General features: G+C 46.4%; 1 protein-coding gene across 8 annotated transcripts in view; it reads right to left on the bottom strand.

The window, feature by feature from the left end:
• Positions 1–2,386: 2,386 nt before the first annotated feature.
• LOC135895884 (cAMP-regulated phosphoprotein 21-like) overlaps positions 2,387–15,202 on the bottom strand; it is a 107,580-nt gene continuing 94,764 nt past the window's right edge. For 4 of the 8 annotated variants that reach the window (XM_065424095.1, XM_065424094.2, XM_065424097.2 and 1 more), the window contains 3 exons: positions 14,288–14,461; positions 12,893–13,114; positions 2,387–6,936 (listed from right to left, as the gene is read on the bottom strand). In XM_065424095.1, the coding sequence (XP_065280167.1) occupies positions 6,647–6,936; positions 12,893–13,114; positions 14,288–14,461 (686 nt within the window). In that variant the 3' untranslated portion in view covers positions 2,387–6,646. Of the gene's footprint in view, positions 6,937–7,752; positions 7,810–12,892; positions 13,115–14,287; positions 14,462–15,202 lie in introns of all 8 variants that reach the window. The other 4 variants (XM_065424101.2, XM_065424100.2, XM_065424099.2 and 1 more) reach the window with 4 other exon arrangements.

Below are 15,202 nucleotides of genomic sequence, written 5' to 3'. Positions count from 1 at the left end.
CGGAACGACCGTAAATGGAAACCCCAGAAGCGGAAATTGCGGAAGCGGAACTGGTATGAGCGACGAATCAGGGAGCAGCGGCGCACATCAAAGGTTGGTGCTAGTTAGCAAAAGTGGCGCTGACGCGCGGATGGTGGGGCCTTAAGCGGCCCTGGCGTCATTCTCAATTTCGCTCCAACTAGATACGACTATCAGAGTCGACGGCTGCAATTTGTAAATTGCAATGTGTGCCACAATTCGTATAAAAGTTCATTAACAAATGTACATTTCGATTTTTCGTGGAAATAATGTCCATCTCAATAAGTGTGATTCCGCTACATGCCACAGGTAATTTTAAAGAATTGTTACCGATAAAATAAAATCCGCATAACCCATGTATGCGACAAAGTAGTGCGAGTGAACACACCTCCGTTCTAATACTAAAAAAAATCTTTCCTGAAGATTTGGTATACATAATGTTGGCTTATAGGTATTCAAAGGCACGCGCTTCTTTTCTAGCAGTCGCACATCCTTCGGATTCGTGCCGCTGGGTGTGTGCCAGTAATCCAGAACAGGCATATGCCGCAGGTATATGCCCAAGACAAAAACCCACAAATACAGAAATGGAGCAAAATACGAGTAGTGTCCTTCTGTGCATACACCTGCCATCACCATATTCTTCCCTCAACAAGTGTCGCGCACCACCTTTGTCCTCGCGACATCACTGCACAGATGTCTCGCATTGTGTATCCGCCAGATGTTTCATTTTGGCGTGGCGTGTAGGTATAGTGCATAAATATAAAATTGCTCCAGACTTAAAGTTCTTACCTTTGCAGTCTATAGACAAACATACTTGAGGTTGCACACTGCACAGAATGAAGGCAAACGCAATTGTAGTTGCATAATATAAACACCGCTTGCCTGAATCTTTGCTTCACATGGATTCCAGTAGGTGCGTTGAATCTGATTTTTTTTATTATTATTATTATTGTCTGCAGACAAGATAAACCTTAAAGGGTTTATCATGAGCTTTTTCATTCGATTGGCATCCTTACAATACTAACCCCACTTGGGTGTGCTGCTAACCACTATCGCATGACGATTTCAGAATCTGGGCAGTGCCCCTTTTTGGCCATGCTCCATGACGAGTACGTACCCGAATAGACAAGCAGGACAGGAGCATTCAGTGGCACTGCGTAGTTGCCACCGAGTGTGCCAATTCTCAGGTAATGCCGCAGAATGGGTGTGTACTTGAGTAGACAAGCAGGGCAACAGGCAAGACGTGAACAAGCCTGCGACCAAAGCATCGGAGTGTGGAAAAGGAATTAAAGGGAACACACTGGGACATGAGCATGCACCGAGCGAGGTTGTTACTTCTTGCCTGTTGTCCAGCTTGAGTGTGCACAGAGTGCAAATCATCGAGCCACACAGAAGTGAAGCAGCTGGCAACAGCAAGTCGGCTACAGTGAAGTGCATAAAAGCACATTCCATTGGCATCACTTTGTACAAGCGTTTCCATCACTAGAGTCTCATTTATATTTAACATTTGAGCAGTCGTCAAAGGAAGCTTCGCTTGACACCTATTTTTACATAAGTGTGAGATAAGTGCAATTGGTAACGAATTCAAAGCAATGGAAATCTCCGAATGAACACTGCAGATTGTAAAGGCATCTCCAGAAATACAATGTTGCTACATTGCTTGAATGCCATTTGCATTCATGTTGATAGCAATCTTGAGATGGGTTCTGCCTAAATTGCCGAGTACCATATGCAGTGGCATTCCGGAAATTAATTCCAAGGTCACTTACAAGGTCACTTACAAGATCACTGGCTACAATTCGGAAATTGCAATATGTGCCGTGAAGTGATAAATCAAGAAGTTACGTAGTATGAAGTGTTATTTGCATGACTTCTCATGCAGGTAACGTCCACCTCTGAACAATTCAGCTCGAGAACTAAAATTACATTATCTGAAACAGACGATGTTTAACATTTCCATAAAACTTAAATATGATCACCCTGTATACAAACTACTCCTTAACATAATTTACTCCACGAGCGGTGCAATATTGTCAAAAAATTCTGGGAAACAAATCGCGCACAGCTCACAGCACAGGGAGGAAATGTTGCACAAGAACGATACTTCCAACAAATCTATCTTCGATGTAAAGCATTTTTCTTACTCCTGAACACTGCTGTAGACAATAAAAGGTCGCTATGCTTGCTTATCACAGCAAGATCTGTGATATGATGCACAGGTTCAGGGGGATTAGGTCGTATGGTTAGCAAACTTGCCACCCAGCAACTTTGTACTTGCATAAAGACAGCTCCAGCTTAAACCCATTCCAAAGAAGACCTCCAATTCGTTCCGCAAAACGGGGAGAAAGAAAGAGGCACCACACGAGAGGCAAATTCCAACAGGTTTATTTCTTCCTAACATGAGTGATTGCAGCGCATGGGACGTGACACCACGAAACAATTCTGGCAATGTAAAAAAATGTAAAAAAACACCTAGAAAAAACTCTACGGCCTTTTGTCGTCGTCGTTTTCCACGTGTCCAAATTCTCTTGTTTGCAATTTATCGCGACGCCGTCCTTCGGCATTCGGACGTCGTCATCGTCGGCGTCACCCGTTGGCTTGTCCCTGCCCCCTCACGTGTACGTCCCTCGGCCAGAAAGGGGTTAGTGCCTCCCCGCGGCAGTTCTTCGCAGCACGAGGGATCCGAGGTGTGGAGGGGGGTTACGAGGGAACAACACAGTTCCGATGCCTCGGCCTCTGAGCGGGAACGGAGGACGAGCTGCCAAACGGCGGCAACCAGGCGCTGGTCTTGTCGCTGTGCTGACGACAAGGATCCGTTCTTGAGCTGACACCTGGCCGCACACTCATGGCTCACATTTTTGTACACAAGAGGCCGGAAGAACAGCGCTTGCTTGAACTTAGTGACCGCCCAGACCTCAATGCGGTGCAGAGGGTGTCAGGGACACGTGGTCGGTGTGAGGCGGAGGGGAGGAGGAAGTGGGTCCACGGTGGGCTGCTGCTGGGGGGAAACAAGGCCTATGTACTTTTTTTTTTTTGCATATGAGATGCGGGTAATTCCCCTTGCTTCTTCTTCCTCCTCCCAGGTGTTTGTTGCTGCTGCTGCTTTCGATCATGTCCATTTTCATTTGCCAGAAAGTGCGGCAGCTTTGCGGTCAGCTTAGCATGCACGTCCCCCATACATCTCCATGGTGTCCCTTTTCTTTAAAACTCTTCACGGAATGTAAAAAAAAAAGACTGTGGCAAAAAAGTCACTGCAACATCTGCCTTTCTCTCACTCCCTCGGTGCTAACACAAGAGATTTGCTGTTAGCGCAGAGAACACACTCCACAGATTCCCGAGTCGGGCGCTGAGATAGTGCAGAAAGAAAGCCGAACTGGCCACTGCGAGTGCTGTCCCGCCGTTCTGTTAACAATTGGCACACAAAGCACAGCCTTCACAGCCGCTTTCGATCTGTCTTGGCTCCACCAGACAGTGGTGAAGAGGATACCACTGCGGCTGCCAATGCATCAGAGAACAGCAGCTGCAACTCTTATAAATATGCCTCTCAATAGTGCAACAATCAATCACCTGTATGTACGTCACTCTTCGTGTATATCCAACTCTCACAGTGCCCGGGTCAACGCTCAATGCCCAGGTATAATAAAGCAATGTTCAACTTTTAATAAATAAATATTCCTGATGTGATTCTTCTGAAACACTTAACCCCCGAGCACCTCCTTCAAGAGCAAGAAGCGAAAGGGCATAAAACAGGATGACTGGCGGAGAGGCCAGGGACTGGTAATGCAGTTTGCTCTCATCGCGAAGTGCCTCGCAGAATAAATAAATGCTGCCAATCTTTTTTCTTCACAGCCTTCTGCGTGAGAGTGTAACGTGGTCACACACATCAGAATGATGCAACTTGGTTGGCACACTGGGTCGTTGCACACAGTACGCCATGATGGTGGAGTCACTTTGTAGGGGCTGGCTCAACACAGGCCAAAATAAAGAGAGGGTGGGGAGGGAAACGACAGGAGTCCCTATGGCCACACGCATGCAATGCCCGCTGCAACCTCTCACTTGGCTTCTGCGGTTGCTAAGGGCACCGCCGTGCCAAGTGAGACAACTCAGATCATGACAGTCACTTGTAACAGCCCAGGCTAACTGTGCAAGACTCCAGGGAGGGTGCACACCCGTTTCAGGCACACAGCAAAGCTATGGTAAAACCATGTCCATCCAATAAATGACAAATAGCTGTTGATCCTCTCTGTCAAAATCATCCCCTCATGACTGCCTGTCCACAAAGCCCTCCCAGGTACGGACAAATGAAAAAGAAATGCAACAAAAGTTCTAAAAGGCTGTCACAATGTGTTCGAACTTTTAACACACCGTGGCGTCGCACACAGACTAGGGTAAAAGAACATGGCTGACACATACACGGGTGCGACCACTGCATCACTCTGAGGCTGCTCCAGAGTCTCCAGCTAGTCAACATGAGGGCAATGCCCTTTTTTCGTTTCTCCTGCAGAGATCGATGATAATGCTTGCACGTCGCCACCAGCTGATTCTGCTCTAAATCTTCCAGAGTGCAAAAAACTGGCAGATATGAGGAAAGTACTACACAATGACTAGCAATGCAATGCAATGGCTCGAAACTAGGCAAATTGCGAGTTGTGCCAGGTGGGCTCGAACACACAGGTTCCTCCCTACAAGGTAACAACCCTAAACTTTGGGCGCAAACAGTGTCTAGAGAGGGCAAAGCTTCTTCAGAGGGTGCACACAGGCTGCAACCAACTCTGACTGCTAGTCAATGCCAGGACAGACAACTATGTTTCACCATGTCATGCTGCCGAGCCGCTGCCACCTTCGGTGTCATCAAGTCTTGCAGCTGCCGTAGCACAGTGCTGACAATGTGCTGGCCACAGAACCCCTACTATCCCCTGCACAGGGCGTACACATGCCATACATAATTTCGGGCGGGGGTGGGGCACTGCCCCGTGTGCATCAGCAGTGGTCACCAGAGCTGCTCTGCAATGCTAGCTATGACAAAAACAACCGGTGAGCACTGTTGCACCAGCAATTTGCCAAAAAGGCTCCTCAGAACAACTGCAAAAAAACAGCTCTGCACATTTTATGGCAGCAACGGAACGTGGACAGCAAAACACTCCAAACAAATGTAAAAGATAACCTTTCACCCAACTGCTCCCCCTCCCCTTATAACGCAAATGGCCGGCTCATAACGCTGCCATAAAACTTGTCCATGAACATTTTTTTTTTTTTCTTAAGGGTGTAAATCTATCGACATTTTACAAAGGCAGGTGACACAGCTGTCGCCTTGGGCTACTCGGAGGCCAGTTTTGTGAGCACTCCTCCAAAACACCTCGAGGTTTAAGTGTACAGCCTGCATGGCCCACTTCCTAACATACATCCTTGCAGCTGACGGGAACACATCCCATTACCACTCTGTGTGGCTCTACCTTGCACACACAGTTGGACAGGACACACAGGTAAGAGTCTTGCAAGTTTTCACAGTACTATAACTTTTTTTTTTTGGGAGCATGTGCAAGTTTGGCCTGCCATGAGCCCTTTCAAGTGCAGTGAGCTCCCGGCTTATTCTTTCATAGCCCAGTCTGCTTTGGTGCCAAACCCAACAGGAAACCTCCCAGTGGTGTGTCGAAGAGAACGTGACCGAGCTCTTAAATTTGGTCAGACACAACCATCAACAGAAAAGCTCAAGTTGGGAAAACGTTAACTTTACTGTATGAGGGGTGCAGAAGGCATAGCATTATCAGTTTAACAGATGTGTGCAACTTCTCAGAAAGGAAACCAGGGCTACTATATAAGAATGAACTGGTTACCACATTGACCCCTCAAAAAAAAAAAAAGAAACTGTCAGTGCCACATTGTGGCAACTTTAGGAGAACCAACACATGCTCACAATGCGCACAACGTGGCAGAACTGAACATCCTTACATTATCGCTACAAATTGTTTCAGATGCATCAACAATGTCTTTAGTACATAAAAAAAAGCCAAATTCTAGCACAACTGAAACTGTCGCTCATGCTTTCAAGCACGTGTTTTTTACCTTAAAAACATACCTGGGGCTCACGGATGTTCCACTCGTGATGTGTTTAGAGCCAACCACAATGGCCTGAATGTCTTTCCCAGGCGCTCCCCATTTCGAGGGATGCTTTGTAGTGTGTCGGAATGGGTAGTACTTTTTCACTCCTCTTTGTCTAGCGCCTTAAAGAGTATTTCGAGTGTGTTAGTTGCCATGTAGCAATGATCTCTTCTGGTGGCTGCGGTATCACCTAGCAGAGAAGCCATACTTGTCTATGTACTGTTTCAATTATTCTTAAGGCGCACTTGGCAGCACAGCATATGCCCTCCCCTTGACACCAGGTAGACACTGTCCGTGAGAGGCGCTACCCAGAACGAGAAACGATCAAGAGCAAAAATTTACACTTTACATGCCAGACAATCACGCAACTTGCCACAAGAGGACACTACTGAACAGCCCCTTGAACCACACAATAGAGTCGCGACAGATTCACTGCGAGGTTTCCTGCCGGGTGGCCGTCGGATGTCCTGCCATGCCCAGCTCTTTGCATGCTTGGCACTTCTTCGCAGCACATCATCACGAAGAGGCGCTAGCTGGATGGAGGTGGTGGGGGTAGCAGCTCGGTGGAGGAAGAAGAGGCCGCTGTGGGCAAAGGTCTCAGCTGAAAGGGCAGGCCGGAGACGAGGAGGGCACCCTGCGCAGCCGCTGCGGAGTCGAAGCAGGCCAGCAGCTGTGACGGGTTCGTGCCAACCCGCTTCAGCTGTGCCCCGAGCCGCAACAGGGGCTCCAGCTGCTGCTCCACTTCGGTGGGCGTGAGGCCCTCGGCCAGGCCCAGCACTTCCAACACCTGGCCGCCCCCTGCCGCCACCGCCGTTGTTGCTGAAGTAGAAGATCGCGCATGGCATCTAAGTGTCCAGCCTTCACAATGACAAAGATAGAAGCTGCATTCCAGGTTGGCCACTTTCAGCGACACCTTCAGTGTTGTGCGCACAAGTGTGACGCCCCGGCGCCTCAATAATCATTGCTGCCTCATCAACACCACCATTAGGCCAAGCTAGTTCAATTCAGGGTTCTTCTTATTTGCGGATTACATAAATATCTTAACGTCATCGCTCTATGGTCGTCATAGAGCGTCGGTCATTGCTCGTCACCGTTCCAAACTGCATTTAAGACTGCCATTTATCTGAACTGCACATCACACATAATGCCGAATCCCTTCACTTCCTCTCGTAGCATGATGTTTCAGAACATGTCTCATTGTAGTGAAGCGCACATGTTTACTTAGCCAATTCGTGTGCAGCACAAGTGGCCTTGCTGAGAGTGACCAATGAAGAATACAGCACCTATTTGTGTGAAGCATGGCCCCTCCAGGTCCAACAAATTTCCATTCAAATGACTGCAATGGCTAATCACTTGCCGGCTACACTAAGGCTACACTAGGCAAGCATTGTCGAACTCTACAGCCAGAACAGGCAGTACAGCTTTAACTGGAAATTCACAGTGGTAAGGAGCAGTGTATAGCCACAGTTCCAGCAGGCTATGCTCCAGAACTCACAGCTACATGCCCTGCAGTTGTCAGCCAAGGAGTGTAGCCTACACCACTGCTGCAGTGCCAATTGCCATTCGTGTCAAGATCTTTTTTTTTTTAATATCTGATTCAACATACAGTAACTGTAAAATCCGGGTAGCACATACCTGCATTGTTCCGCTCTAGGCGCACCTATTCTGTTTTCCCGGCCTGGCTGCCATAGACTGCAATGTAAATGGTTCCCCACTTAGCGAGCAACTGCTTAATGGAAACAGAAGAGCTTTCCAGGAAAGCTGTGCTACGAGTGACTTTTCTAAAGTTTTCTGGCTGCTGGACTCAGCATCGGCACTGATTTTTCACGTTGGTTCCCACAAACCATAACCATTACTGGATAACTAAAGGATGCCACATGGCATACAGTGAATCCAATCCTACTCCATGATTTACCAAAGGTGTAGTAAGTAGTTTAGGTACAGGCTTCAAGTGTCCTCTGATAACATTAATGCAGACTGCATATTGTGTGATGAAGCCTGCCAGCTAGTTCTCAAGAAAACAGGAGCCCATTCAAATACTTTAACAAATCAATAAAGACAAATATTTCTTCTCGCATGTTGTTACTTAAAGATTGCTTTATATAAAGAAACTTAAGCCAAGAAGCATAATTCCAAATGTACAAACTGCCAATATCTTCACATAGTGAAAATACTACATACTTGACTTAAAGCACAAAAAAAAGGAAACACGAGGACAAAGGAAAGGAACACCAGACAGGACCAGCGCTAACTTCAAACTAAGGTTTATGCTCAAAAAAACACACATTTTTATCTGTCAACACTGACCAAAAGCACACTACATCATTACGGATGCGTGCTCAAATCTCCCCAAAAAGCTTAAAATAGTTGTAAATTTAATCACGACACTGCTATACCATAAAAACCAAATACCACAATACCAAAAAAATACCACAAGAAACTAAAGCTCCGAGATTGCAAAACATAGAAGCAAGCTCCGAATCTGGCCCTTATCATGTGTGCGCTGATAGCATAGTGTTAGGAGCGAAAAACGCTTAGTCGAGATATGTTATTTCACTTGTGTGAAGGTTAATCGAAGGCTGGCTGACACATGTGGAACCCTCTTTGTTTTTGCTTTCCACACACAAAAACGCTTCCACGTGTGTCAGCCAGCCCACAACGCTATCAGTGCACACATAAGGGCCTGATTTAGAGCTTGCTTCTATGTCTTGCAATCTCGGAGCTCTTGGTTTTCGTTTTTTTTTTATGCACATAGCGGTGTCGCGATTGAATTTTACAACTATTTTAAACATTTTGGGGGGATGGAGTGCGTTTGTGCAACGATCTATTGTGCTTTTGATCACTAATGCAGTGATTTGGGCTTGTTGGTAAGACATTGTGAGGCTTATAGCATGTGAAAAGACAAGGACCTGTCGACAGATAAAAACGTGCGGTTTTCTAAGAACAAACTTTAGTTTGAAGTTAGCATTCGTACTGCCTGGTGTTCCTTTCCTGTGTCCTCATGTTTTATTATTATTATTATTATTATTATTCCCCCCCCCCCGCTTCCATGTCAAGTATGCAGTCTCACAAACTCACCCAAATTTCATCACTTACATGAAAATACTAGCCAATATGAAAGCAAATCTTAACAATTCTGGCTATCAGCTACAGTTTTCATGAACATCAAACAGGTTAACAGTGAGGAGCACAGAGCCGCAGCACGCTGGCTGCTTGCTGCTGGCTGATGTAAGTGTAATTCCACCTGGAGGGGCGCAGCTTTGCACTCGCTGCAGCCTACCAGTTTCGGTTTCGCGTGCTAAAATAGCCTAATTTTGTCATGCCACAGTTACGTTGGCAATCGTATTTTCCCAGGTACAAAAGTTGATATGGCTTGTATGGAGATCTTGCTTCAATTTCCCAATTACAATGGGCCCAATGAGACTAAATGTTTATAAGTCGACGGACTTTTGTTAATTAGCAACCAATTATCATGTATCACCTGTCGCCCCATGGTTGTCACCACTGACTACATGCTTCTGAAGGAACAGACCTTTTACTTCAATATAGCTGCTTTTAAATACTACTTAACATCTTCGTAGGAACACCCAGTATTCTTGCACTCATCAGTCTTTTTGCATGGCCAAGTTTTCAGATCAGTAGGAGCTGGCATGTTCATTTAGAATGAACTCTATTTTTGTTGGAAACAAGAAGGCCAATGTATAAGCTATCAAAATTGCCACTTTGAGAAATGTGCCACTGCAAGAAGTAATGACAAATAAAATTGTTGTCCACCTGGCTACAGCACAAAGCTACAAAGGTTTCTCAGGTTTCTCAGAAACCCAGGTTTCTCAGAAACACGGCTTTGGAGTTGAAGAAAAGCTTATCCTGGTCCGCGGATCGAACCTTGGACCAACGCCTTTCCAAGCCAGTTGCTCTACCATCTGTGCTAACCAGGAGCTCATTTGTATGCGTTTCCTTGGTAGCTTCGAGCTACAGCCAGGTGGATGACAATCTTCCCTTTCATGAGCCTTCCTCCACTTTGTGAGCTTCCACAGAACTGATTTGCTGTAAGAAGTAATGATTACCAGTTTCTGACCCCTTTTCATTAAATTTCATCCATCTCTCAAAGCATGTATGAAAATACAGGACAATTCTTTTGTTTTATCTTTTTCACGGGACCATAACCAAAGTAAAACATGAAGCGGCCCTGAAACAGTTTTCTAGGTAATCATAGAATGGCCTCACTATTAAAGGACGTCGTCTCCATGACTGTCATCCCGCAAAAAATTTTTGAATCCTTCAACTATAAGTTATTACCTCAGCTTTCTCTTTTTTCCCTTCACTAGTACGCCGTAAGTTACACTGCAGAGAAGCCAAGGGGGCTAAGCCCTGGCCGAAAGTTGAGTGTCCCAGCAGTGAAAGGGCTTTTCATGACACCCCGTGGCAGCTGCAGTAAGACTACGATATGCAGCACATTGCTGCCGTCTTGGAGGTCACATGCAGCTGATGCAGCCGTGCAGAGTACAAAGATGAAATAATTTTTCCGTCTTTTGAGATCGCAGACATGTATATTTTTCTTTTATTTAACTAAGAATTAGCAATTAAGTTTTTCTGAGAATGGCCTCGCAATCCCAAAATCGACTAGTAGCGTTGGCGGGCCAGCTGCTTCCAAAGATGCTGTATAAAGGCGTTGAGGAAACACGAACAAGTGATTTTTCACTGTCTCTGACACGAGATTGCCAATGCCCTGCTGCATTCTGTGCAGTAATATTTGGCTCGCATGTTCATAGCAGCCTCTACGACAGATCGACAATGTTTTCTTACTGTATTCAAAACATAATTCAAGGCCCTTTTAAGGTCCAAGAAAACTCAATAACTGCACCACGCCAAAAGCAATGAAGGCAGTGTTGGGACAACACAAACACGAAGCAACAAATGCAAAGCAGCAGCAAGACAATGCACACAGTAAGAACCCAGCACTCCACCATTCCAAATAAAATGAAGATTAAGCAGAGCAGCAAAAGCTGTGCTTCAACACGAGCACTAGACTCGCGCACCTTGCCGCGGTACGTGGCAGTGACAACATGGCCTATACGAGGAAAACAGATCCAATTTCGTTCAATTTGAAGTCGTTGGATAGCATTCAGCAGTCAGAAAGTTTAGTTACCGACAAAAGTGCGTGGTAACCAAAACAGCAGCTTGGCAGTGTCAGAAAGCTGGACAACATGCTTGCCAACAAGCAGCAAGCACCAGCCTAACAAGCCGCGTGCCACTGTCAGAAAGCCTGGCACATTCACCAAAACTGGGGTCACGTTTTCTTTCCAAGAAAGTTATGTGGAAAAGCACAACCTCATTTATATAGCTGCCTTGGTAACAATATTAATTAGGTGCCAAGTATAGCGATGTGTGGGTGTGAGTTGTGGGCCTTGAGAAAATATGAAACTTCATTCCTTCAAGCTCTGGTGCTTACTCTTGAGTCTTGAGAACTGCATGGACTGCAGGATGAACGAACATTTCAGTCTTACGCAAGATTAAACCCAAATGTTCCTGCGAAGCAAAGGTAATGAAACTAAACCTTCCTTATTTGGGTCATGTCAGGAAGGCTACCAATTCCACGGAAAGTGATTTAATGCTCACTAAAGTGGAATGCAGGAGAAAACTGGGATGCCAGTGCACGAGATGGTTAGATGGGATCCTTCAGGTGACTTGGAAGCGTCTCAGTGAGCTTTAAGAGCCTTTCTTAAGCAGAGCTCATTGGCATTTGTATAGTCACGAAGAGTAGAAAGCAAGTCAAGGGCTGTAACGACCTATGTAATGAAGAACAAGAGGGGAAAGATCGGAAAGAAATAATTGTCAACAAACAAGCAAAGGTGCATACCCTGTTGTTGTCAACATGAAAATTGTGCAATTCAAGACCGTGTAAACGTGCCTTCAACTGTCTTGGGCTCTGTACAAAAACATTATGAAAGAATATACAGAAGCAAATCAGACCATGACAGAATAGAACCATTTCAGAGTTTCCAAGAACAGAAAGCCAAACTGTGACACTGTCAATTTTCATTTAAAAAAACATTGTGCCTTTGTGCACTGTTTGGTTCCCGATGAAATTGGATGCAGGGCAATGAAATTTCTTCAGAAGAATTTTGTACAATCTCTTCACATGATGGTGAAATAGATCTGCTGCAATGTGGCTTAAGTGTGCTGCTGCACAACGCTAATAAGGTTTTCCTCTTCACCGCAAGATTTCAATCTCTCAAAAGCTGGCGAGATCTCAGCCCTCTGTAATTAGTTGACAATGACTGAACCACTAGCCATTGGGATTAATGGGCAATGCAGAGGAGGGCCAGTTGCAATCTGGCATGGCACCAGCCACTATTGCCTGTCAAAACAGCACAAGAAAGATTCCTGACCTGTAATTGATGAGAAACCACCACTTCTAAAGATTGCGATCAAGAGGAGTGAAATTAATGGATGTGCTGTGATAACCCAAGATCACCCTGCTGTGCCTCACATGTGCCCTGCTTCACTGCCTGATATGGTCATGCATGCCTTCAAGAAGTGCTGCATCAGCCCTGCCCTGGGCAGGCGACGTGCTGTGGGATGTCGAAAGCAACGAGCAGCTGTCACGATTCGAGAATCCCAACTGTTCATACAGGTCTCGCAAGCTGTTTTCATATCACATGGCAAACCAATTATCCAACAAAATGTCTTTTCTTATTACTTCTACCTCACAGGGCACAGATGAAGGTCGCCGTGCCCTGCTAACAGCACAAGGAGGAAGGACCTCACATACCGGGAGTTGTGCTAGACGTTGTGGGCAAAGGGGCCGAGCTTGGCGGGTTGGAGGGGGCACGGGGTGGTGCTCGCGGCTGCCTGCGGGCACTTCGGGGTGGACGAGGCCCCAGGGTGGCTGGGGCAGGTGGGGGTTGTGACACAAGCCGCAGTGCTCCCCTCAGCATGGCTTGTGGTGGCCCCTCGTGATGTTGCTGCAGCGGGTGGCCAAGCAGCCGCACGTCTGTGGCGAAGTGGGGTGGTGGGAGTGGGGGGAATGACGAGAAGACTCAGTGGCACCATGCTATTCTTTCCCCCAATGTCTGCCATTTAGGAGCTAAGTTGGCTTTGAACCCACTTTCTAGAGGACACTGAAAACTGTTTTCCCCATGACATAGCTACCCGGCACTTTCGGAAAGAGGATCCTTATGAGAAGCAATAGGTGCTCTTTGTAGTGCACAAGCTGCTAAACCCTTTGGACTCCTCCTGTCAACCAGTGGGCATTCTTGCGCACTGATCACCATTGCGGCAAAAGGCAAAATATGAGGCACCATGTATGATTTCTGGCAGCACACCCATTGACTGTGCAATTTCCTTTCCACTGCTTTAGCCAATGGGAGAAATTCCAGAAGCGATACCCATAAAAATAAATTTTCTGAAATGCAAGCCACATACAAACACTCACCATGCCAATACCCCACAAGTACCGGTCTGATTCCACACTATTAGAAGCATGTACATCCAGATGTTAGTGCTGTGGCTGCACATTCCGGATACACCTAACAAGAGCACCACCACGGGTATTCACAACTGAGACACACTGCTGAGTGTGCTAGGTAAACGCATTCAGCACTACAATGCACCTGCAGTGCTTTGTCTGTGCTATGTCTGTTTACATGTCTGTTCATTGCAGCACATAGCTGTGTTGAAAATGTGTCCTGCATTAGGCGCTGCATGGACGACAACAACAACTATGATCCAATGGAAGCTGGTGGCATTAGGCCAGGACATAATCAGAATATAAAAGCATCAAACAAAGAGCACAGCCTCTTCACACAAATGATTGCAAGAAGCCAGCCTCCTACAACAGCTACAATCACATTCCACATAGCCAATGGACACTTCCACCATTACTTAAAACGATACCACAGCGCAGCAGAGCACTGGCATACATTTGAAAGGCCAATCATTCTTCCTGGCCAATAAGGGCAAGAATGGATCTGAGAGACGCTGGCAACTGAAGTGCCCCCTGAACAGCTCAGGCGCCCCAAATTTTGTTGTTTGACATCTGCTACAAGGTGATCTTGAACAAGAGACTTTTCACCGAGATTCAGTTTAGCCGTGCACCCCAAATCCATCGAGTCGCACTATGCCAGCCCACACAGAGTCGACCCCCCCTCTCCCCCTCTCTGCTCACCTGGCAGCAGAGAGAGGCCCCGTGAACGGTACAGGGCAGCCATGGCAGCCACAGTGGAGGCGGGCTGACTCATAGCAGCTGGAGTTCGCGACCCGTTGCGGCCAGCTCCCCCACGATGGCGCTGCTGGTGATGCTGCTGCTGTCCATCCTCTCCTCCAGACATCCCCATGCTCCCTAAACGACAATGATAGCTTGGCTATTGCAAGCACTGCCTCACAGTGCAGGCACCGCACACCAAGGGCACAGGGACAGAGAGCACATTGTCTCATACTAACAACAAGACCTTGACAGCTTCAAACAAGGATGTGCAAGCCAAACAAGGATGTGCAAGCCAAACAGCTGATTTCATGTTACCCAAACTACAGTTGGGCTGTGACAAATGCCTCAGCGGAGGGCTCTGAATTAACTTAATTCATTTTGGAAACACATGCATCAACCTTGACATACAGCCGATTTTGCATTTCGCAACCACTGACATGTTCAGCCACCATTACCAAGAATCAAAATCCACAAACTTGGTGCTTAGCAGGAGAATCACACAGCAGCTGATCTTCTGCTTAAGTGATCAATTTGCAGGAAAGCAATAACTACCCAAGTAGGAAGGTTACAAAAATTGCAGTCATTTCTAATGTCCCTCTGTTGCCGTTTGATGAAATCAAACAAGGATGTACAACATTCGGATGGGGCCAGACAACACTGTAATGCACAATATTTGCACTGATACAACGCCACTACATAACAATGACACAACACTGGCCAAGTTTAAGTCAGAGATCACACCGCTTGAAAAGCTTCAAGATGCACACAAAAAAAGTGATGCTGGATGCCTGCCGAGATATTCAACACCTCATGGTTGAGCCATCCTTAATTAACGACAGTAAAAGAAATCACAGTTGGAATTGACAAATGCTGGTA

The sequence above is a fragment of the Dermacentor albipictus genome, chromosome 4 (assembly GCF_038994185.2).
Source record: "Dermacentor albipictus isolate Rhodes 1998 colony chromosome 4, USDA_Dalb.pri_finalv2, whole genome shotgun sequence".
NCBI lineage: Eukaryota > Metazoa > Arthropoda > Arachnida > Ixodida > Ixodidae > Dermacentor > Dermacentor albipictus.
The sequence above is the reverse complement of the archived record's forward strand: the minus strand, read 5'-3'. Positions and strand labels throughout refer to the sequence as shown.